The 23,980-nt window shown below is 38.0% G+C and overlaps 1 protein-coding gene across 7 annotated transcripts in view; it reads left to right on the top strand.

Annotated features, from left to right (window-relative positions):
* Positions 1-23,980, top strand: part of SLC9A9 (solute carrier family 9 member A9) — a 193,497-nt gene that overhangs the window by 115,622 nt on the left and 53,895 nt on the right. For all 7 annotated transcript variants that reach the window (XM_038145311.1, XM_038145312.1, XM_038145310.1 and 4 more), the window contains one exon: positions 1,765-1,918. In XM_038145311.1, coding sequence (XP_038001239.1) covers positions 1,765-1,918 — 154 coding nt within the window. The remainder of the gene's footprint in view (positions 1-1,764; positions 1,919-23,980) is intronic.

Genomic DNA, 23,980 nt, shown 5'->3' with positions numbered 1-23,980 from the left:
TATATATATATACACACACACACATATAGCAGTGTTCCATGCTTCTCATTGAGTCTTTAAATTTTCAGTGTATTCATCTGCTTCCCAATGCTTTAGTTGTCTCGTTTGAATATTTATTTTACTTTAGACATGTTTTTAGTTGAAATTGAATTATCTCTTACAGACCATGTTGAGCCTTTTATAAATGAAAAATGCAGACCAGTCACTCACTTTTTTTCTGAACTAAAGAAATAGCCAGTCCACTGCTCAAGAATACATACTAATGAACTTTTATATGTCTATATGTGTGTGTGTGTATGTATATATATACACAAACCCTCTTACAAAAAGAGGTGTTCTAGATTTAAAATTAAAGATGTGATGCAATTGTGGGAAGCAGCAATGCTTTCCACTGAAATGTAGCTGTGCTAAAAATCCAGATTACAACTATAACTACTGAAATAAAGACCATTTCAATAGTCATTCATTCCCTCCTCAGCTTAAAATGAGATGATATTCTTTCCCTGTTAGAAAATAGTAAAGCACTGCATCCTCAGAGATGTCTTTTATACAAAAGCAAAGCCAAGGAGAAGCCCAGTGTCTGCCTGCAGGGTTTTGAACCTGCTGCCATGGAGTATTTTCAGATAGTGCGACCCCAGTCTGCTCCTTCCTTGCAGAAATGGCTTTGTGCTGTTCCCTGGATAAACTTCTATACCAAATAATTGGAGGCCCAGCTTGTATACCAAATAATTCACATTCTATCTATGTAATCTTAAAGAGCTTTGGAGTTCTAGGCCAAAAATAGCTGCATTTAGCAGTTAATTAAATGATTCTGCATATGTCATCAGTGCCTTACAAGAGGTTTGATTACTAGATTTAATCTCTCAACACTTTGAAAGGTACTTTTTGGACTCAGCATGTATTGTATACACATAATGACTGCTCTCTAGAATTATTTTGTGAAAGTTTTTTGGAAAACGATAAAGTACATTTAAATAGATAAATGAAAGGCACTGGCAAATATGGTGTATTATTTGTATTATGCATCCTGAGGGCTGCAAGCTCTAGCAGGCTTTTTCCCCCTCAATTTTTAAACATGGCATTTTGTCAAGACCTATTTGGTTCCCTTATTACTGCCTATGGGGCTTTTTTTTTTAAACTCATCTAGCTGTTCTCACCACCTTTGTAATTTCTTGTTTATTCAGTCTCTGTGGGTGTATAATTCTACAACTCTTATAACGTTTCAAGTACATTAATTTATTCTACATCCCCTTTTAGGTATTTAAAATCATCTTTGAAAAACTATTCATTGTTTTTAAGTCATGTTTTTCTGACTAGTCTTAGAACATTAAATGATTTTAAAGGAAAATATTCTGTATTTTCAAGGAAGAAATGAGTAGCATATTTGGGTGCAGATTTTAATGTCAATCCTCTTTTTCCCTTGCTCCTGACTTCATGAGTAGTCTGACTTAACACAGGATTTAGATTTCTTTTTCAACCTGCATTAAGTTCAGATTACTACTTAATTTGCAATTATTCAAGACAAAGAATTGAGTGGACATAAAGCAGAAGTGTGATTATTATGTGAATATGAGAATACTTTCATTGTTCACTTTCGCAAATTTGCTGCATTAAGTCCTACCATTTCAGTTAGCGTGATTCAGTACTTTATAAACAGGATTATGATCTGAAAATTTCCTCAGCCCTTGGAACTGGGTTTGGACTGAAAAGATTAAAACTCTGTTTCTCTGTCTCATTAAGTTGCTCAGCCTTGTCTTGTTCCAGGTTTGCGAGGCGCAGTTGCATTTGCGTTGGCCATTCGGGACACGGACTCCCAGCCCAAGCAGATGATGTTCACCACAGCCCTGCTGATGGTGTTCTTCACAGTCTGGGTGTTTGGTGGGGGCACCACACCCATGCTCACCTGGCTGCAGATCAGGTCAGTACTGTCTGTGCAGCACCAGCAGAACGGGATCCCTACGGATCCACTGCTACATCCTTACAACTTACTATTGCTTATAGATGTGCTTTGTGTGAGCTTCAGCACACACAAAGGGTGGGTTTATGTACCTGTTAGAGGCTCCAGAGCTTTAGCACGCACAAAGGGAGGGTTTATGCACCTGTTAGAGGCTCCAGAGCTTTAGCACGCACAAAGGGTGGGTTTATGTACCTGTTAGAGGCTCCAGAGCTTTAGCACGCACAAAGGGTGGGTTTATGTACCTGTTAGAGGCTCCAGAGCTTTAGCACGCACAAAGGGTGGGTTTATGTACCTGTTAGAGGCTCCAGACCACAAGGAACAGGTTCTCTCAAAGTTTGTTATGAGCTTAGACATAGGTCAGACACATCTTTGTTTCCTGAGTTTGTTTCACTACTGCTCCTTCTAAACATCATGAGTACATCTTAATACTGTCTTCCTTGCTGCTGAAGAAAGAGCTATACGGGCAGATTTTGCCCTCATGCTAAAATCTGTAGTTACTACACAAATATGTAATAAATTGTGTATTTCTGACTATAATGAGAATATGCTGGAAAAATCTTCCTCCAGTGCTGCCTCATTCAGGCATTAATTTATTACACATTGTTTTAAATATTCTTCTTCACGATATTATTTTCTTTAATTACTTCATAGTCACTTGTATTCACAGAGAGTAATGAATGACAAGGGAGGTTAAATTACAAGAGAGAGGGACATAGAAAACTGGAGTAAAAAGGATCTGATTTAAATGCAGTGTCCTTCCAAGTGTGCTTTTTTGAAACCCAGCTTTTAATAATGAGTGTACTCATGCTGGTTATTGTTTCTGGTCCCTTCACAATCCATTCAGAACTCCCTGCTGTGTTTTGCAAGATCGCCACAGAAATCCTCAGTATCGAGATAGGCCTGCAATTCACAATTCCTTATCATTTATTCTATATATAGCATATGTTTTCCCTTGTTTACAAAATGTCTGATTACAAGCCTTCATGTCAGACTCTTGCTATAAAATAGCAGCTGAAGATAACCAAATTGGGGCTTTTACAAAGAGCATAGATAAAATTGCAGACAAAATAAACTAGCGTACAAGTGTACTGGATAAACATGGATGCAGGCATCCATGTACAGTGTGGAGGTTTTCTATTTCTGTGACAGTTTGATTCTTCTTCATGACATGTCTCATGTCCCATAATGTAAATCAAGGCCATTACAATTTGGATACACTCTGGCACTATTAGTCATCTTCCTGAGATTTGCCACTTTTCCACTGTCAGTCAGCAAGAGTTTTTCTGTGCGGCAATGGAAACGTGGGTGAGGAAGAGCTTTCTCCTTAGATCCTGGGGAGCAAGTCAGTCTGGGTTTCTATAATAGGAGATAAGGAATAATGCTGAGAATACAGTGAAGGAAAAAGGCTGTGAGCAGTAGTCAATGTGCAGTCTGGAGCTTGGGTCACCAGATGCCCCTCGTGGTTTAGCTCTCTAGGGAATTTTTAAATTAAGATTGTGAAGTGCTTTCACTAACAAGAAAATTAATTGGATGCAATGGCATTTCTTCTGCTACTTAGTGCTACCCAGAGGTGCAAAGCCCCCCAAGACCACAAGTGAGGGACATATTAACTGTTTATATTGTTCAATGCACATGCTTCTTTCTCTCTTTGTACAATTGATTTCACCAAAGACACTGAAAGTTGACAGTCATTACTGATTTGAAATGCTCATCTCTGAGGATTTCCTCTGAATCCCATCAGATCTGCCAGACATTTTTATCAATAAAATTAATTGGGTTTGTAATCAGGATATCGATTTTCCTACTATAAAGCTATCAGGTTAATAATTTACACTTAATTTCTTGACATTGGAACATACATCTTCATAAATTATGAGGAGGTCAAATTGAGATAAAATTTTAAAAAGACATCTTTAATTACAAATTTATCTTGAGGCTCTGATTTCTCCTTCTAGTGAAGATATTTAATTTTATTTATAATTTATTACACTTCAGTGTGGACTTTTGTCCTTAGCTACCAGCATTTATCTTTTTAGTCTTAATTAATTTTGCTAAGTAATTGTATTCAAAGCTGGTGGTAATTCATGACAATTGACACTTGTATGGATTCCGGCAGATTTGTTTGCTGAGCAAAGTTATGGAGCTGTGGCAAATGACACCAGCTTGCTTGGTGTAATCCCCCAGCATGCTGGCACCAGTGCCTGAACAGCAACTCTGAGCTGCATCTATCCCCGTGGTTCTTTAGAAGAAAAAGATGGTATTTTTCAAGCTAGTTTGGAGGATTCAGCTCACAAAGCCAAGGAAACTGCATTAAAAGTACAAAAATGATATGATTATCTCTGAAGAGATTTATTGGAAGGGGTTTGTGTACCATCAATTACAGAAAAAAAGGGGCTGAAGCCAGGGAAATGCTGCAACCATGGCTATGAGCACAGAAGAGGGGGACTGGTCTCACAGCAGCCCTTTGTGATCAGCTGATACACAGATAGCTCAGGCACCTTCCCAGGGCAGCTTGAAACTCCTGTCTGTGATTCCCCAGTGCTCCAGGGAACCAGATCTACCACTGTCAGTCATATCCAAAGCACAGTGCCAGCTCAGTTAAGCTGAACAGCTAAAGGTATTCACCTTATCAAAATAGTGCTTATTGGAAATTAAAAATATATGAATGGTCACAGAGACTACACTGGCTTTCCCCACAGAAACTACAAATTGCTGTACAGGCAAACCTTCTCAGGAAAGCACGGTCAAAAACAGCACAACCAAGCAAACAGTCACAAGCAGAGTGTGCTTTTTTTTGCCAATTTTCATCATAAAATGATTATCCAGCAGATAATGCATTTAATTGAACGGAAAGCATTCAGAGAGCAATAGAGAAGAGCATGTGATTTCTGAATCTACTTGGATGGACTGAATCTCATTCACATGCACTGTCTTGTGTCCCCTCTCCCTCTGTGAAATAGGGTCCAGTTCCTACCATTAGTTCAGGAGATGCAACTCTGAACTCCTCAAGGTCAATCACCTCAGTCTCATCCTAGAGGTAAATGCTTGAGTTTATATGGTACAGACCAACTCACCCACAGTTTGGATTTAAAACATAAATCTATCATCCATTCAGTTCAAGATATGTAAAAATACCATCAATCAGAAAGAACTCACACCCATATATTTTCCATTTGCTCTGCCATAATGCATTACAGCGTTGGGGCAGCAGACAGTACTCAGATCTCTACAACCTTCTTGCTGTATATTATTGCCCACATATTATATCATGTTTCCATTATTTATTGCTTTCTCCATAATTTCCATCAGGAAGTTCTCATAACAGTGACCAGGACACTTGGTGCATAAGGGAAGGACAATTCCTTTATACCTCAATTCCTTTACAATGACAATTTTAAAATAAGTGTAGGAATGAAACTTCTTCTGAAAAAAAATCAGTCTTTGTCTCCATAATAACTGCAATTCCCACAATTTTTCCCCTCTCCTCACAGCAATACTATCAGATCTGCACTTTTCTTTTTCAGTTAAATTTTAACATAATGTAAATATAATCTGTCACTCTATTTTTAGAGAAAAGATTAGGATATGTCCTCAAAGATAACTACCAGTTGATTTATTCTAGGAATATGTATGGCTTACACAACACTTGCAAATTGTTGCTAAAACATATAGTAAGATACACTATCAGAATTAACCATGTGCTACCCAAAAAGGCTTAGCTTCCATCTCCCATGTAATGCAGTAACATTAATCAGCTGTGTCACAGGAAACCAGCTAAGAGCTTTTGTATAAAAAAGGTTAAATGCATCCCAGGAATCAACTAAATTTATTAATAATAATTATCGTTTCCTTTGTTTAACAAATTAATTATATTAAAACATATATTCCTACTTAAACTCTATCTTGTATCTAAGAAAAGTTCTTAAAGCCTTGGAAATATGGCCTGCTAATAACAGAATTTAGGTCCAAATATGTCTATATGTCGAAAAACAGTTTTAAAAGAAATCCATACCAGTAATTCTCATTTTACTACTGCATTTACTCATACACAGCAGCCTTCAAAATGAGCCGTAAAATTCTTGGCAAAGACTGAATATTTCTTCACTTTGTTCTAAAAGAATGAAACATACACTTTTGGAAATGTCTTATTTATTTTAGCTGTCTCCTTTCTAAACACCTGAAACTCTGAGTTTCAGGGACTGATGGGTGTTCCCTTTCTGAATATGAGGTTGTATTTAGAAGTTCCCAGTTGTCTGGTGCAGTAATCCAGCGCTTCCCAGCACAGAGGTGGTGCAGGTGTTTACAGCACTATCAGCTGCCACACTGAGAGCAGAACTGGCTGCACCACCTTCCTAAGTGATACATTGTCTTTTGACTTACCCTAAAGTTGTAACAGGAAAAAAGATTGCTTTTACTCCCCCTGTGAAAGGACTACGATATTCAGTTCTTGGCGGACAATGAATAAACCTGGATCAGCCTGTGAGAATAATACCATAATGCATCAACACCAAAACAGAGAGAGCCGTTTAAGTTCACAGTCAAATTGAACTATTCAATAAATGTGCCTTCAGAGGCATTGAGCGTTACTTGCTAATGCTTTTGGATATATGATTCCCCTCATTCCCCATACTCTGATTAAAAATAGAGAGCTGCATTTCACAGTAAATCTGCACTGAGAGGTTTGAGGATAAAGGATTCTCCTGACAGGCAGAGCAAAAATTCAAAGCTGTTAATAAAACATGTCCTATAAAAGCATTGTGCTAGGTATTAGGTCTTGTTTGTTTATCATCACCTTCTGTGTAAATGTTTGTCAAGAGATTCCAGACTCTTTGTGCATCTCTTTGCAGCTGTTCTTCAGTTAACAGGGAGAATTTTATTCCATAATCTAAATAAACACTGAGCAGCTTTGAATAGTAGCTTTTACTACTGTGCCTATCTGGCTGTTGCTGTTGATAAATTTATTTTAGAAAAGAGCTGTCTGTGTGCCTGGCTGCCCTTAAAATCACACCATTTCTAGTTCACCCAGAACTTCAGTTCCAAACATCCAACTTTCTTTTCTTTTTTCATCCAACTGAGGTCTGGCATATCCCATTTTTGGAGGATGACCAAGGCTGACCAAACTCACATTCTCAGCAAAAGCATCTCACTCAGCAGAAGTAGCCAACATTTTGGATCCTTCAGTATCCAATAGTTTGTTTCAACATCAAAGGCTAAGGCAGTGCATATGTTTAGCAGGATGGCTCATTAGGGATGTAGATAGGCAGTGGGGTGAAATGCTGTGCACCATGACTGTGTATGACTATGGCTGTCTACCACAAAACAACCCAAAAACCTGGTTAGTAGGATATGATTCTGTATTTTTATCTCAGCCCTTTAACAGCTAGTTATAGACTGCTGAAAGACAGAACTTTATGACAGAGCAACCACAGTAACAATATGATCTTGGCTAGGATTATAGCACTACTGCTTCAGTAACAAAAATACCCTTTTCATTATTCCCAAACTCTGTAGCAGCATTCCCTGTGTCCAGCTGTGTTCAAGGGGGTGCTGCAGAAAGGCCCTGGACAGAATGGTCTCCTGACAGGTGATCTGAGCAGCGAGGCTGCAGTCAGCTGAGGCAAGGAGGAATGATGCTGTTGCCTGGTTAAGAGAAGCCTGATCAGAATATTGTGCTCCATCACAGAGTGCTGCTCTGCTCATGGAGAAGAGCGTGAGACAGTACATCTCCTTACAGCCATTCCCTATGAACTGGAGCCAAACTAGAGTTTGATCTCTAGTGCCTCTCATTTATTCCTAAATTAAGGACACACACCTTGGCTTTCCTTTCTCCCTCATATGGGCACACGATTATCCTTCCTGAAACATGGCTAGTCCATGAGACACTCTGAATGTACCAGCCAAGACTGTGTGTACATCTCTTCAGATGGTTCATTATTCAACACCTAGAAATTATTATGAACCTTGTTAATTGTTTTGCTTGTATTCCTTTGAACACATTTTCCTGTCCTCATTTGTCAATAAGGGAAGTCAGTTTAGAAAAGAAGGTTTAGCTAAATGCTTTTTGCTGGCCTTGGCAGCTTCTCTCTTCTATAACCATATTCCTTTGGGTCATATTTCCTCTAGAGTCCTGGAAAACAGTTTAGTTGAAGTGAAGCATCTGTTATTTACTGTTGGAAACAGAATCTTCATCTGTAATTTGTGAGTGACCACAACATAGAGATGAATAGTGCAATTAAAGGCAGGATATTTTCAAGCACAGCTGTATTTCTGTGCACTTTGTGCTGGTTATTATTTTGTTTTGTGTTTAGCACAGTCATAATCAGCCTAACTGGTGTTCCCTCTCAGTAACAAATATAGCTCCAATAAACAAAGTTTGATCTGGTTTGCAGGGTCACATTGCTCTTTAGCCATGGTACAGTATGTATTTAAATCACACTGCAATAAACACTCATGTTGAGAGGCCAATTTCAGCCAGGTCTCTTCAGCCCGCTGAGAATTTTTTCACCCAGACACACTTTCAAGAGAGACCACACTGTCTTTGCCTGGAAAAGCATTTAATCCTAAAAAAACCCCTCTGAAATCCAGAAAGAGCTGTAATTTAATGTAACAAGTCTAACTATAAATGCTGCAACTATTTTTAATATACTGTCCTTAGCTAGCCAGCTATCTGTTCCTGTGAACATCTACAGGACAGCTTTCTGCCTGGCACCTTTTATGCTGATGATAGTTTGAGTAGTCCTGCATTACCACTAGTGGCATATAGATGAGAAAAAATATTGCTGACCCCAGGCTCTCCCCAGCCCTTGCATGTTACTGATGAATTTTGTGACTCTCAGGTCACAAAATCTACATTGCTGTTTAAAAGTGATTGTTACAATTATGAAGAACACCTTGAAAATTATTCAAGTAAAATTAAACTAACAAGGAAGCTTTCATGTGTTCATGGACAGCCCACAAGAAAGGCTCAGAGGAAATGCTGTGCCAGGTATTGAAGGAGCATTATCTTCAAGACACACTGTTTTGCTGATGAGCTCCATCATTGTTGGCACACAATATTCTGGGTACAACAGAAAAACAGGATTTGTGATTCACTTAGGAAACTGCATGGGTGCCAGTCACTCTCCGTGCACCCAGTAACTCACCTACCCAGCAGGGTGGAGAGCAACTGGACCAGGAAGGCAGTGGAAAAGGCAGAAATGTTTAGCCAAGAGGTCACTGTCATTCAGCATTTGAATAATTTGCATGGTAATGTATTGATTACTTGTCACATGGGTCACAGAGAGCAGAAGATTAGATGCTGGTTTATCACTTTAGTCCCCTTGATCCCCTGTAGGAGCACAGGCTAAAATACTGGGTTAGAACTGAGTCAAGGATCTTTTTTTTAATACAACAATATTGCTGGATTTGCTACTTTTTCTTGGGTTGGTGGTTTTTGCCACCAGTTCTGGATTTGTGAGTATGTAAACACTTCATGTGTATGTAGTACCTACAAGAAATAGCAAATGGTCTGGAGTTCCTGACTGAAGCCATATTAGAAATTTCTGCTTCAAACCCAGAGGAGTTCAACATCACACATGAAATTATCTTTGAGCAAAGGAAACATTTCTTGGGTGACACCCACACTGAAAGGGTTAAGGTGAGAGCTGCTTTTGTAATGGTAGCTAGAGCATGATGAGCCTGGGAAATGCTATAAATCAAGAAACACTATAAAATTAGACATTAAATGTATTGGATGTTATTATAAGAAAAAGAAATTGGATAATTTCCTTTCATTTCTGTCTGAAAATGAGAAATCATCCAGGTAATGAATCTCAGTGATCTTCTGAAATGCCTGTCATTTATTTGCAAGGTACTTCTCTGCAAAGATAAGGTGTGCATTTGATCTCTCACAGTTATTCACCACAGCATTTTGCCTGAATGGCACTAAACAAGATTTATAAACATTTGTGCTTGATAACAAAATAAAAGACTAAAATACAGAGGACTTGGCTTTCTGACTGCAACTGTGAAGGCAGTCCAGGGCAGATGTTGAATAGGAGAATTTGGATTGCAGTTGTGACTGGTGCATGACTTGTACACGACGCCAGCTATCAACTCTGTGGGTTTTTATTGGCCAGAGGGGTCTAATTTTGAGCACAGTCTCCTAACAGGGCAGACAGTTAAATCCCACCTCACACAGCTTGTATTGCTAGCTCCACATGGATATTGAAAACAGAAAAAGAAAGATATGAAAGATACACTTTTATTGCTAGACTATTTGGTACAGGAGAGAAGGAAAATGACACAAAAATAGAAGATTCATGCCTTCAGTTTACTAGCAGCAAATGACAAGATCAACTTTCCACAGGCCAAAAACCCTGCATAGTTCCAGAAAACTATAAATAAATCTATAATTTCAAATAGAAACCATCCAGCTGGATTCGTTTCAATTAAACTATTTAGTTTATCCTATTTTAAAATACTGCTGCTTTGATATGTCTGAGTATGCTAAAAAAGTTTTCTTCCATCTAATGCAGTAACTTTTTTCTCCCATTAAAACTTTTCTTCTTGTCACACAAAAGATAACTGCTATGCAGCAGTCAATATAATGAAGTTATTCAAGTTACAAAGAACCAAATAAGCCTATCTGAAAATACTGCTAGGGGACATCTTAATTATTTGGAACTTTGGAATGAGACTAATGATTTATTGCTTTCTACCAAAATATCCCAAATTATTCTGGAGCTCTAACTATTCTGTCAGAATTAAATTGGAGCAAGCATAAACCCAGCTTGTTTCAAGCATATATCAAAACTGTGTGATTTGAAGGTAAGCAAAAGGTACAGAAAAATAGTTTGAGCCTTTAAAAGTTTGAGATAAATATGTGGTATCAAACTGGACTCTAGAAAAAAATAAGAATCATGTTTACTAAGATGAATCTTATATTCCTGGTCTGTAAGTATTTAACAAGATACTGCTTAATTCTTTCTATTATTGGTCAGATGATGCTTTCTGCAAAATAAGTGGTCTCAAAACTCACTGAACTTTGATATTTTAAGAACTGTGTGATGCTGTCAGCTGGACTAAAAAACAGAAGAGCATGGAATTAATGGTTTTCACGTTTGTTAGTTTGCATAATTTCCAAAGTGTGTATGTTCATCCCTCTCCTATTTTGCTTGATTAAGAATACTAGAATTTCTTCAGCAAGAAGATATGAAATGAATGTTTCATTTAGAAGGGATAAAAGTTTTCAGCATGACCTAAAATATCATTTCAGTATGAAAAAAACCCATAAGTTTTCAAAATTTCTCAGGTTTTTTAAGATTTCCTATGGTTTTCTTTTCTGTTATCAAATATTCCACAAAGTGCAAAACAAATATTTAATTCCATTTTTAAACTCTACGTGAAGAAAAAAAGCCTCAAAACAGACCTTGTGTTTTCCAACGAGAATAAAGGTATAGAATAACTGAGAAGATTTGGGGTCTGACAGGCCCTAAGGGTCTTATGCAACATATGGACTATGACATAAATATTCTAACAAAACAATAGTTAACCTAAAAAATAAAAACATTACTGGGTACATCTGGGTTTGCAGAAGAACTTTGTGGCAGGAGAGAACTGTGACTTCAACTTTCATGAAACATTCCTCTGGAAATTCTGAACTTTGTGTTCTTATTTTAAAATGTAGAGTGGAAGGACAGGTCTGGCATGCTTGATAACAAGCCTATCAAATTGTTCCAGAATTAGTTGAATGTGAAAAGTTAATTAAAGCAGATATTAAGTAATCAAGGCTCTATATGGCAGTCTGGGCTTTTAGCTTTTAATAAACAGATAATTACAGTGTAATAGAGACTTTTGTATAGTGAGTTATCAGAAACAGCCCAACAGTGACTGGCTGGTCAGTACATTGATGAGCTTTAAATGAGAAAATCACCTCCTATCTCAGCAAGAAGTACTTGGTTTCAGTGCCCTTAAAATTATATTCTGCTTCTGCTTTTTTTACTTCATCAAATAGATACACCATTTTGTTATAGTGAAAAATAATATATAAAGGGATTTTGAAAACATACATAAAATTATCCTTCTATAAATCCAAAATGTTTTCTATGCAAATAAATATACAGAAAAGATGTTTGTACAAAAGTTTATGTGTAAGTGCTGTTTATGTAAAATACCCAAACAGGAGTCCTAAAAAATCACTCTTTGCTGCTCTTATTGTACAAGTAGACAAGGTGTTGTATAGGGTGACCTTGGAACTACCCAGTTGCCTTTGATATTCACTTATTCATGAGCACAAAGCCTGGTCAGAAATTACAGAGTGCTGCAAGATACTGCCTGCATCTTGATCTGAGTCTTAATCAGTCCCTGAGCTTTTCTAATCTCCACCCCAAAGAATCCCTGCAAATGCCATGGCAGCCTGTTTCCCACCTAGACAGCAGTAGCAGCCCTGCTCTCCCTCGTGCCTGCATGGGTTTGATGGTTGGCTTCCTCGGCCTCATTCAATTTCTTCCACCCTTCTGGAAGAATTCTAGCCCAAACCTCATCAGTTCTTCATCTGGCTGCATATGCATATCATTAGGGGAGGAAAACCGAGAAGTTAGAAAATAATTTTAATTCACTAGAAAATGAGATAAAATTATTTTGTAGACTGGTGGCTAATGTGTTCACTAAGGAGGTGTCAGCTTCTGTCCAAGCAAGTATGTTCTGTTTTAAATGAGTTATGAGCTAAAATACATTTATCTTTGCAGAGTAAAGTTCAGAATCCAGGTCTTCCAGTACCCTATTCATTAGTCTACAAAAGAATGTCTGTTCAGATGCTTTCTGATCTAGTAACCCTTACATATACATATACTTGAATTTGAATTCTATTTTCTCAACTTAATTCCAAAAGACAGTCTGCAGCCAATGTACTTTATTATTTATGCTCAGTGAAATACTGGGAAAAGAGACATTGAATTCTCCATCAGAACCTTTCTTTGTATCACCTTGTGACTTAGATTTCAAAGTCATAATGGATGTGTGCCATTTTCCTATCACTTACATTGAAAAGCAGAATTATAAATAAGTGACAAGCTCCCCAAGTTAGACTAAGCCAATGTCAATACAATTTATTACAAACATCTCAACTTGCATGTCCCAGAAAGGAGTGATGATGCACTTTAAAAAGTAAAATTAATTAATCTTTTCTTTGTTTCCCAAAAGAAGAGAAGAAGGCTTTTGCCTTTCCAGATGTAGATGTGGCCCAGGCTTCAGTTGTGACCTTGGCAGTAGTGGGCTAATGGTTGAACTCTACAATCTTAAAGGTCTTTTCCAGCCTAAATGATTCTGTGAATCTATGGGGAGTTTTAGGCATTAGACTTGTTTTAGGCATTAGACTTGCCCTTCAGCTCTGAAGTTTACTGCTCTGTTCAGTAAGGTAGGAACCTGAAGCCAATACCAAAACATCACATATTTATGAATACACTGACAGAAATATCACATTGCCTGAAGTCTCCGGCCACACAGAAGAACTTAGAGCCCCAGGGAAGCTGAGTGGCAGTGGAGAAATAGGGACAGATCCTTAGCTGGTGCAAGATGTCATAATGACATTCATTTATTTTCTTGGCCTGTAGGCAGAAGTATACTATGCTTTCAGAATCCCTGATCAAGGCAATTTCTCACTCCACTTTCTCACTTTGTCTCTTCTTAATCTCATGCAAGCTATTGCTTTCCTTGTCATCACAGCTAGAACTCAGATAGCTCATACTTGCTATACACAGCAGTTTATTCTTATTTTTACAAGAAGGCAATGGGAATGAAGTCCTTTTCTTAACTATGATGCAGCAAAAACCTCCCAACACATTACAAAGCAATACAAGAAGCTTAAATAAAACTATGAAACTTTATAGCACACTCCCTATCTCATCCTTCCAGAACTCCTTTTCCCCTGAACTCATTTTAAACTTCAACTGGGTGCTTCAGGATTATTGCTCAAGCTGTATATGGCTATAGAGAGAAGAAAAAATAAAATTTAGATTAAAAAACCCAAACTCTAGAAACTTTGAAGAGTGTCTTCAAATGCACTTGTGAAAAAAGAGACTTTATTTAATTAAAATGAAAGTGTTTTAGCAGTGTTTCTCAATTAATAAGTACTGTTCAACAAAGGGATGATTAACCCTCCTCCTGGCTGTCCATGAAAAGTTTGCAAGGACTGGTGCAGGCAGTATAAATAAAATCTCAAAACACATGTTTACAAGCTAGCCCCCAGAAAATAAGGCAAAAATGCCAATTTGGTTCATTACCAAAAGAAAATTAGGAAATTTTTGACTAGAGATCAACAGAATCGAGAGGTTTGCAGCCACAGTTGAGTTGCTGACGCAAAAGGAAAAAGCCAACATTGACATCTGAAACCTTTGCGTTGCCAGAATAAGAAATCTCAAATGCAGAACCAATGCCTGATAGTTCCTCCATTCTCCTGAATGCAATGTAACACAGTACAAATGCATGGATACAAGTTGAATTTCATCTCTGTTAGGGCACCAAACCTGAGCTTCTGGATCATTTACATTCCATCAAAGTGCTTATTCTTTCCAAATAAATGAACTTTTCCCAAGTTATGTATAATTAAAAATGTGAGTAAAAACAATTCCAGAAAAATGTGAGTAAAGAAAAATTCAAAGCAACTCCAAGCCTAGCATTTGTATTTAGTGTACTTTCTGAACTCTACAAAGGGCCTTTGCACACTGTGAAATAAGGTCATTTCCTAGTTCTTGATACCCACAGCAACTAACAAGTGTCTATCTTCATTGGTGTTGCTGTACAACTGAAAGTCATCTGCAAAGTGCAAAGGAAACAAAGCCCCCTGCCCAGCACTGTCCCAAAGCCACATCTGCTGCTCCATGAGCCCTGGGCCTCTGGGTCTCATAGTTTTGGATGACATCTAGTCCAAAATTGCCAACTGCACCAGGAAATATTTTTTCTCTCTGAAACCTCTGCAGCTCAAGGGGTTGGAGGGTGTCTGTGGGCATGCACACACACACGTTTATGTCAGTAACAGCTTTGCATTGCCTCACATTACAAATAGTGCAAATACATAGATCATAAATAGGGCCATATCTACTCTAGATACATTAAGTTTTTGTATGAATGGCCTAAATATTATTTTAAACAGTCACAAAAAGTCTAAATGTATTGCTTGAAACTGGTATATGGCCAAGTTTCTCAAGGAAGGATCATATTGCAAAAACAAATTTAAAATCAACAGAAAACTGCACGGTCTAAACAGTGCAATTATCAAACAACTCATTAAATGAAAACAACATTGAACAGCATAAACACGAGATAAAGGGAAGCACACTTTTCCAGCATTTCTGTAGTCACTCTTTCAAAAAGACCATTATGCGTTAATTGATATTTGCTATATCAGGAGGATATAATCTATATAGGTTTGGGGTTTTAAATGGTATAGTAAAAAATTGAATAAAATGGATGTCTTTGAGTCATTATTTTATTCCGTGTTGCTGAGAAACAAAGTGGTGGAAAAGAAATGAAAAGTTAAATTTTCCATTAGGCAGTGTCTTAGAACATTGCCTTCAGAAAAGACACCACCATTCATTCTGCTGTACTTAAAGTGGCTTTAAAGTGTCTTTGACACAAATGTGCACAGGTGTCATTCTGCCATTTAAACAAAAGAGTAATAATTGTTGGCACCATGTATGTCAGACAATGAAAATTTAGGCAAAACTTTTCTGTGTAAGTACTGAACATTTTCCTGAGTCTGAGCCCTTTTTCCTCCATAAGGAAACATGGAAAGATCCTATCAGTGCTTACTCAGATTCTGCACTGCAGCATCTCTGCCTATAGCAGTGACCTCAGCTCTACACACCCTTGTGCTGCACGGTGTTGAGAATTCAAAACTGCCATTTTCATTTAATCTTTGATTTTAAAAATTAGTACAGAATATCCTATATGGCATACAGTAGAATATACCTTCAACCTGCTTTGTACAGCCTGGGGTGAATCAATCCATATAAGTCCTTACTATAGTTCCCTGCTGTTCTGAGCACTTCAGACAGAGCTTAGGTGAACATATTTCAAAGCAGGAATTAAATATGACCCTAAACAATGCAGCTGATTTACAAGCTTCTTGTGAATGGAGCAGCCTAAATGGGCAGAAGGGTGATAGCTTTCACGGCACCAGATCCCAGCAGCAAAGGCAGAGGCATTTATTCAGCGTGTTGTGGTTGTGCATCAAGCTTGACCACATTACTCTGCCCTTACAATGGCTCTGTGCACAGTTGTTCCCAGTACCAGCTTCATATGATAAATTTCAAATGTCAATGCAAGAGATGAAGTGCATGATATATTTTTCCCCATGCCATGAGCCTAGGGAACTTAGAGTTGGTCATCTCATTATTTAGACTAATGCCTCAGGAGGATTTCATGTTTTACTTTGGGTTAATCACATTAGCAATAATATAATGCATCTACCATGACCTGGGCTTCTTTCCAACACTGTGCTGTTTATGTTCAAGGAAAAGAAAGGAACAGACACCTAAAGTGATTCAGAGAACAAACATTTTACTGCTCTAAAAATCATTGACATAATTCACAGGAGGGAACTGTTATTTCTGAGCCAGAAATTGATTAATCTCATCTATAAGGTTTTGTCAAAATACATCTGTGCACAGATTCTTTTCCTCATACAGATCTTCTGTAAAACCAGTTCTCATTTTTCCTAGCTGAGAAAGTTTATTAGTAACCCAAGTAAGACACAAACAAAACAGCCTAATTCCTTAATTTTTTTTTGAAAGCTCTAATCATCTCCATGGAGTTCATAAAAGCAGCAGTTAGGATCTCTACTATGTGCAAAAATGATACTTTTTTATTGCAGTGGTGTTTCTGTCCTTCTGCATTAACTGAAAATTCATTTTTAATAATATGCCAGGGATTTTTTATTACTACATTTCCAATATTGTGTACAGAGCATTTCGTCTGTAGACTTCTTCACAGCATGGGTAGAGGCATGGTATTAATAATGAAATTCTTAAAGCACATGGAGGCTGATCAATATTGTGTTTTCTTTACTGCCTCTTATTGAAAATATGATACACAGATGCCTGTGTGTGTCTAAATCTCTCCATTTGCACAATCTTAAGTTAAAGCAATAAAAGCACCTGCCATCACCAGTAGCTCCTTAAGACTTGTAGCTTGGTGTTATTGAAAATACATCTTTGACTTAAAGTAACGGAAATCAAAAATATCTGGCCCCCTTCTTATTCCCTCAAAACAATAAAGATTTTGGATGGGAGGCATCACAGTCACCTCGTGACAACCTTTCCACACTGTGCTGTGATTCAGTATCTCAAAAGCTCACCTTTGTCAGGATTAACTGGATTGGCACTCAAAAGAAGTAACATGATTACTGCCAAAAAAGGGACCCAATCCCATCCTTCCTTCAAAGTCAATACTGCATCAACACTATAATATGATATCTAGGGATTCTCTTATTCTCTGAGTCCCAGTTCTCATCTGAGATATAAAACTCAGGTGAAAACTAAATTGCAAAATGACACCTTGCTGAGAAAGTGATAATTGCCCTGTAGATCTCAGCTACTACCAGGCACACTCCTCATATCTGAACTTCTCCTGCAGTTTTATAAAATTATTCAAGTCACATTATTTTTCATGTGTTATTATTTTTCAGTTTCTTTGATTGGAACACAGTATTCCTGAGTGATCTGACCCTTGTAACCACATTTTTCTCCAGAGGTGTCTCTATCTGAACTGTCTGAACAGATTTTTTCCAATCTAAACAAACCAAATTTTTAATGATTTTATAACATTTTGATATCAAATAATCTACTGTTAGCATGAGAGTTTCATTTTAGAAGACTTCTGGTAATAGTTATCCTGAATTTTAGATTTACTGAGGATTTGAGGTTTGCCTTTTTTTCTGTAGCTATGATTAAAAATAAAAATTCAGGAGGATTACAGTCATTTCAAGCTTTCCCATCCTTTGCCCATAAATCTATGTCTGATTGCCTACAAGTAATCACCTCCCTGCTCAGTAAGTGCAGCGTTGCTGTGAGGGGCAGTGCCCATTAACTGACTGTGGCTGAGCCTCCTCGTAACCCTGTTCTGGAATTCCTGCCCTTCCTGCACTTCAAAACAAGAGGGAGATTACAGACAGAATCTAAGTGCTTGAAAAGCAGGCAGCAAAGTGCTTACCTTGTTCTGCAGATCTCAGGTTTTACATAAATGAGCTGCATAAAACGATCTTTTTCTTTCAGGGAGTAAATGGCAGCAATGCAATGAGTGCCAGCCTCCAGGTAATGTTAATGAAACCCAGGCTGATCAGTGATGCCAGCACAATCACAAGTGGAAAGTTAAAATGACCACCAGACCCCAGTATAACTCAGAAATGCTGAGAAGCTGGCAAAAGTATCAGGGAAACTGTCTTAGGAAAGACACAGTGCCGGTGTAACTGTGCTCCCTGGAAAGTCAATGACACCAGTGACATTGCTTGACTGGGAGCTGTGAGAGCTGTGGCCAGCCCTGGGGAAACCTCCCCTTGCACACTGCAACCCAGAGCCTGCTCAAAAACCAGTGGGAGCATTTTAGGATAAGAACAGATTAAAAAAAAAACCTGCTCTCTTGGTGCAGGGAAAGTGGAATGGCTCACATACAAGCACGACACACAGACCAGTCCTTACTGAGGAGGGGGGAACAGAACAAGGGTTTGCCAAACTGCCAGAGGGATCTGAACATTGCCAGGTTCCTAGAAAAACAATTGCATCTGAGATGTGTTTTCCAAAGAAGAATATAAAAAAAGAGGGGGAAATTGTGGTGTTTTCCACATACTTTAGAATAGAAAGTTTATTAATCTGAATGTGGATTACTAAAAATATCCTTTTATGACAGATTTTCTTCTCCCTAAGGCTGAATTTAAAAGATAAAACATGCAAGTTGTTACTCAGCAAAGTGAGCTATAAACACCAAAGTAGAAGGTGAGAGCTGGATCACCTACCCCACTGCAATAAAATGTTCAGGAACAACACATGATATAATCATATATAAATAGGGAAACCAAAATCAAAAAGGAAGGGGGGGGGGGGGGGCAGGGGAAAGTAAAACAAGCAAAATAGTGCTGATCAGCTGATGTCACAAGGGGATATTTAACATTGCTGCCAAGGGTCTATGGGTTTGACTACCTGGCTGTGAACCACATTCTGAATGTATTTAATTTTACAATTCTTGTAAAATCAAACAGTTCTAGAGAAAGCACAGAAATCAAATTTCCCACACATTCCCTTTGTATCAGAGGCAGGAAACAACTGTGAGTTTGGGTCCCTAAAGACACATGTACATATGGACACGAGGATGTAAAACTTGTAAAGCCCTGCATTTTTCAGCATCACACTTGAAAACAGGAACCCCCTGCAGCCACTGCCTGAAGATGAAGAAGTGCTGAGCTGGCCTGCAGCCTTGTGCTGTGAGTTAAACCTCCTCAGCTCGCTGTGAGTAGCATGGTACTGGGGCAGCATAGGTTTGGCACAGTCAGTAGCTGCTGTTTTGTCAATTTGACATGGAATTTGGTGTAATCTGTATAATTATTGTGTCTGTGGACATAAATGTACAACTTGCACTTCCCATCCACCTAGATTTGGTGATCTTTGATGTAACAACCCTGAGTGTCATAATAAACAATAGCACCTTTTTTTTTTTTATCATAGAATCTGTTACAATAATCTTTCCTTAACCTGAAAACTCAACCCAGTTCTGACATTATCAGCAGAAGTTTATGTTATTTTGGTTGCTGGCAGCTTTCATGACGCTTTTTTTCCAATTCTATTCATGTGCATTGATACTTATACAAATGATGATTTCTAAAAAATCTACAGAAGTTAAATTATGTTAATTTGACTCAACTTAGGTTCATATTTTTGAGCAAGAGGCCTGATTCCTCTCCAGGTATATTCGCACAGCACAATAACATTGATAATCTACCATGTGTGCCAGAAGCACTGTGGGGATGCAAATCCCTGCTGCTCAGGATGCTGCACTGGAGTGCCCTGCTCCCATGACTGCAAGGCATCTGACCTTGAATTGTGCCATGCAGATGTAGCTTGTGACCCCAGAGTGGCCATTTTAGTGCCCCTGCCCCAATATTAGGATAAAACAGGATTATCAGAGAGAATCAGATACCAGCTATCTACAGATGCAGTTCATCATGCTGGCTGCTCTGCAAATAAGTTCCTAATGCAAATACAAGCCATCATCTGTTTTTAAACTTTAGCATTTTCTTCACCCAGCTGCACAGCTATAAGAAAGTGGTAAAATTTTATGCAGTGACATTACTCTCAATTTCACAATCTTTTTGATTAAGGTCACATCTAGCAACTATAACTTGTGACTCTCTTATAGAGCACTACAATTCTATTTGCATTTACCCATTATCTTCATGCATTTCACCCCACTTTTATATGGACCCCATTTATACAGATGTATTAATTTAACTGTCAATTCTGCAACCAAGTAGTTTTCCATATGTCTGCCAAAAATGGTGCACAGACGTTGACCACAGAACAAACGTTTAGCATTTTTTAAAAATTGTCTTACCAGTTTTATGAAATTCCAAGTTCAAAAGTCAAGCTATATCACTTTTACCTCTTACATGATTCGACAAGTTTAAAATTATGCTTTGCATTCCATTTCAGCATGTTGCATATAGAAAGCATTAGCTACATGACAAACAGCTGTCATAACCATTTAGGAAGCATCATTTACCTGCTAATTTCTTTTAACCCTCCTCAGCATGAAATTAAACTGATTTGTTCTTTCTGCTGTGAGATGCAAGTAATTACTCTTGCCTTAAACTGAAGTGTTTTCATTTATTAAGAAAATCAGCTGAACTTTGAAGATCTATACTCATGCCATAATTCCTCATGGGTTTGTCTATGAAATACTGTGCCATAAAAAAGCAGATGTTTCTGACAGCATCAGACCACAGAAAAAGCAGTGTGCAGCAGCAACAGAGCAATCTAGAAGCAAAAGCAGATTTTAGGTATCAGTTTGTTAGGAATACACATCACACTTACTGCCACATGGACAAGAATAATGTCCTGAGAAATCATTATTTATCCTGAAGGTTTTTTAATTTCAATTACAATGATTTATTAGAGATCATGAAACAACCTTTTTTTCGATTTTGCTCATGTTTCTATTCTTTACAGTTAATAATTCTGTACTGAATGCAATATGCTGATGATGGATAGCTACAAGCTTGAGATTTATTCATGCAAAAATATTCAAGACTCCTGTTGCAAATGCTGTTTAATGGCCATCTTGGAAAATTGGGTTCTAAATCACTTACTCAAAAACCCCTTCCTGGGATGTGTAGCTTTTGAGATGTAAGCTGAGGCTTCAGAACTGGTTTAGTTACAGTGAGACAGCCAGTGGAAGGCTGAGGCCATTACACTGACAGAGTTCTTCCAGTGAAACCTTTGACAAGTAAAGAAGCCAATATTGTTATTAATTAACTTACAGCAGCACTCTTGGAGCTCTAAACAAAAACACAGCTGGGCTAGATTTTGTACAAACATAATAAAGGATGTGTATTTACAAGCTAAATGCACAAAACATACAAGCAATAGGGTGAAGGAAATGTTGTTATCCCCATTTCACAGTATGAGGCCAGAAATGGATAGAGATGCCAGACTTTTCACACCTCCTGCACTGCCTTTGTTTCCCCACTGGTGCAGAAAAGGATACAGAGGACACTTGGCTGATCCTGAGCCTCATGTGACAGCTCAGTGATGTCCTGTTCCATCAGGTACACATTTACCACCGCACACTTTGAGGGAGGGAAGATTGCTACTTGCATGAGGAGAAATTTCTCTTTCCCAGGCTTGATCTTTTGTTCATTAAATCATTAGCTGCATTAAATAATACCGATATAAACAACTTTTCTAGGGGCTTCAACTAGATAGAATTAATTACATGCTCTCAGGACAAGGTTTCAAATAAAGCAGTCCTGGCTGCCTCAGCTGGAGCACACCTAAGCCATGTGAATCCATGGTAGTTGCAAACCAAACTAGGTAGGACTGCAAGCAGGATTTAACTTGCATGAACCAGGCCCTGCTGTGCCAGTACAGAAAGCCCATGCAGGCCCAGAAGGACAATTTCAGTAATTAGAATTCAGATTTCACAGAAATGTCTCTATTTGCAGATTTGCCAGACTTAAAGTGAGGGAGGGCTGAGAATCACACTTGTAAGTACAGACACCAACAGTTCTGCTCTGTGCGCCTAGATCCTCATGAAGATGTGAGTCTATATGGGTTTTTATGTGATTCCACTGTAGAAAGCAGAGATTTTATCCTCCACTGTTGATTTTGTGGTGATGTGAGGGAACTAAAAGTTTACAATGCCCGAATAGTGATTTACTACTCAGTATTCCTAGGGATTAGGTGTGCATTTCTTACTACTGGCTCCCCTGGCAATTTGGGATTTATCTTCCCATCCATTTTCTTTTCAAACCGCATAAGGAAAGATGTTATCAACTGCTTTGTATTCAGTGACAAATTCCTTCTCTTATTACCAAATGCATTCTGACTCTTGCTAAAAAAATGATGCACTTGATAGCACACAGGGATTTAAATCCCATCCACTGCAAGGGGTACTTGTGCAGATTAATGCACAGTTCCCAGCAATTCTTAGGCCTAATTGCTAGAGGTTGGCTGAAGTCAAAAGCTTCCCTTCCACATTTTGAGCAGAGCAACTGGAAGCATTCACCGAATCCAGGTTTTGATCCAGTCCTTTTTTAAAAACAAAAAATCACCACGGCACATGCCCTACCACACCCCGATCCCCCACCCAAAAATCCTGAAAAGGACAATACAGAGAAGCTGTCAGGGGGTTGATTTCCTACCTATCTAAGGCATTTGGACCTGAGGTATTACTAAAGCCTATCTAAATACAGAACATAAACTTCACTGTAGTGTAGAACTGATTAAGAAGTCTTTGAATTTGTCTTCATGGGAGAGAAATCATCCTAATGTTTAATGTATAGAATAGGATGCAAATATAAAAGCATACAATATTTAGAAGACAAACAAGGAACAGAGAGCAGCCAGGGAAAGTGGGACAGAAAGACGGGAGAGACGACAGGAAGTAAAAGACAACAGGAGAAGAGAGACAAAAGTTGATAGCAAGAAAAGGGAAAAAATACTAATAAAATATTTTTCTGAGCATCCATTAGATCTTCTCACAGGAATGAAAACGTGAGAATGTTAAAAGGGGAAAGATGTTTGTACACATATTATCAGGATATTTCTTAGAGGCAGTTACAGTAATTCGTACATATTTTAAGCTTGCAAATTCTACTGGCAATAGCATTAGATCTAGCAGGCCTTTTGAAGTATTCAAGCTTGTAAACTCCAAGTGCATATCTATGATTAATTTCAGTCATCTTGACTGTCTCATATAATTTGGTATAGTTTGTTTTTTTAATATTTAATATTTAGATATATTAAATTCTACTTCATGTCAAGTGTATCAAAGCTAATTCTAGAAGACCACGGTTTTCAATCCTAGGGGCATGATATTAGGCTCCCAAGCCTGTGGTTGGATATGAAATAATTAGCTACAATTTCAGAACTGATTGGACTGAGTTTATGTGGCTTGTACTTCATAACATTCCAGAAACATATTGCTATTTTAACGCATTAAAGAAATCTCCCATATAATGCAAAGAATAATTTGGTTCTTTTCCCATGGGACTTTAAATCACCTGGTAATATTGTGGTATCCAGAATAACTCCCAGTAGTGAGATACTATTCCATGAGAAAAAACAGCAATTACATCTGACCATGCATTTAAAATGAGGGCAAAGAACAGATCAAAAAAAGTGTCAGCTCAGGCTCTGTGAATTCATGTGGCATAGAAGCCTTCTGTTCATTTTCATACAAGAAAAACCTGAAGTTGAATTCCTTATTTATTGTTGCTTTTTTCTAGCTTTAAATGTAATACTCCTGTTAGGATGTCATGTGAGAATCTTAATTTGT

The sequence above is a fragment of the Motacilla alba genome, chromosome 9 (assembly GCF_015832195.1).
Source record: "Motacilla alba alba isolate MOTALB_02 chromosome 9, Motacilla_alba_V1.0_pri, whole genome shotgun sequence".
NCBI classification, from domain to species: domain Eukaryota; kingdom Metazoa; phylum Chordata; class Aves; order Passeriformes; family Motacillidae; genus Motacilla; species Motacilla alba.
This window is presented reverse-complemented; position numbering and strand designations above follow the sequence as displayed.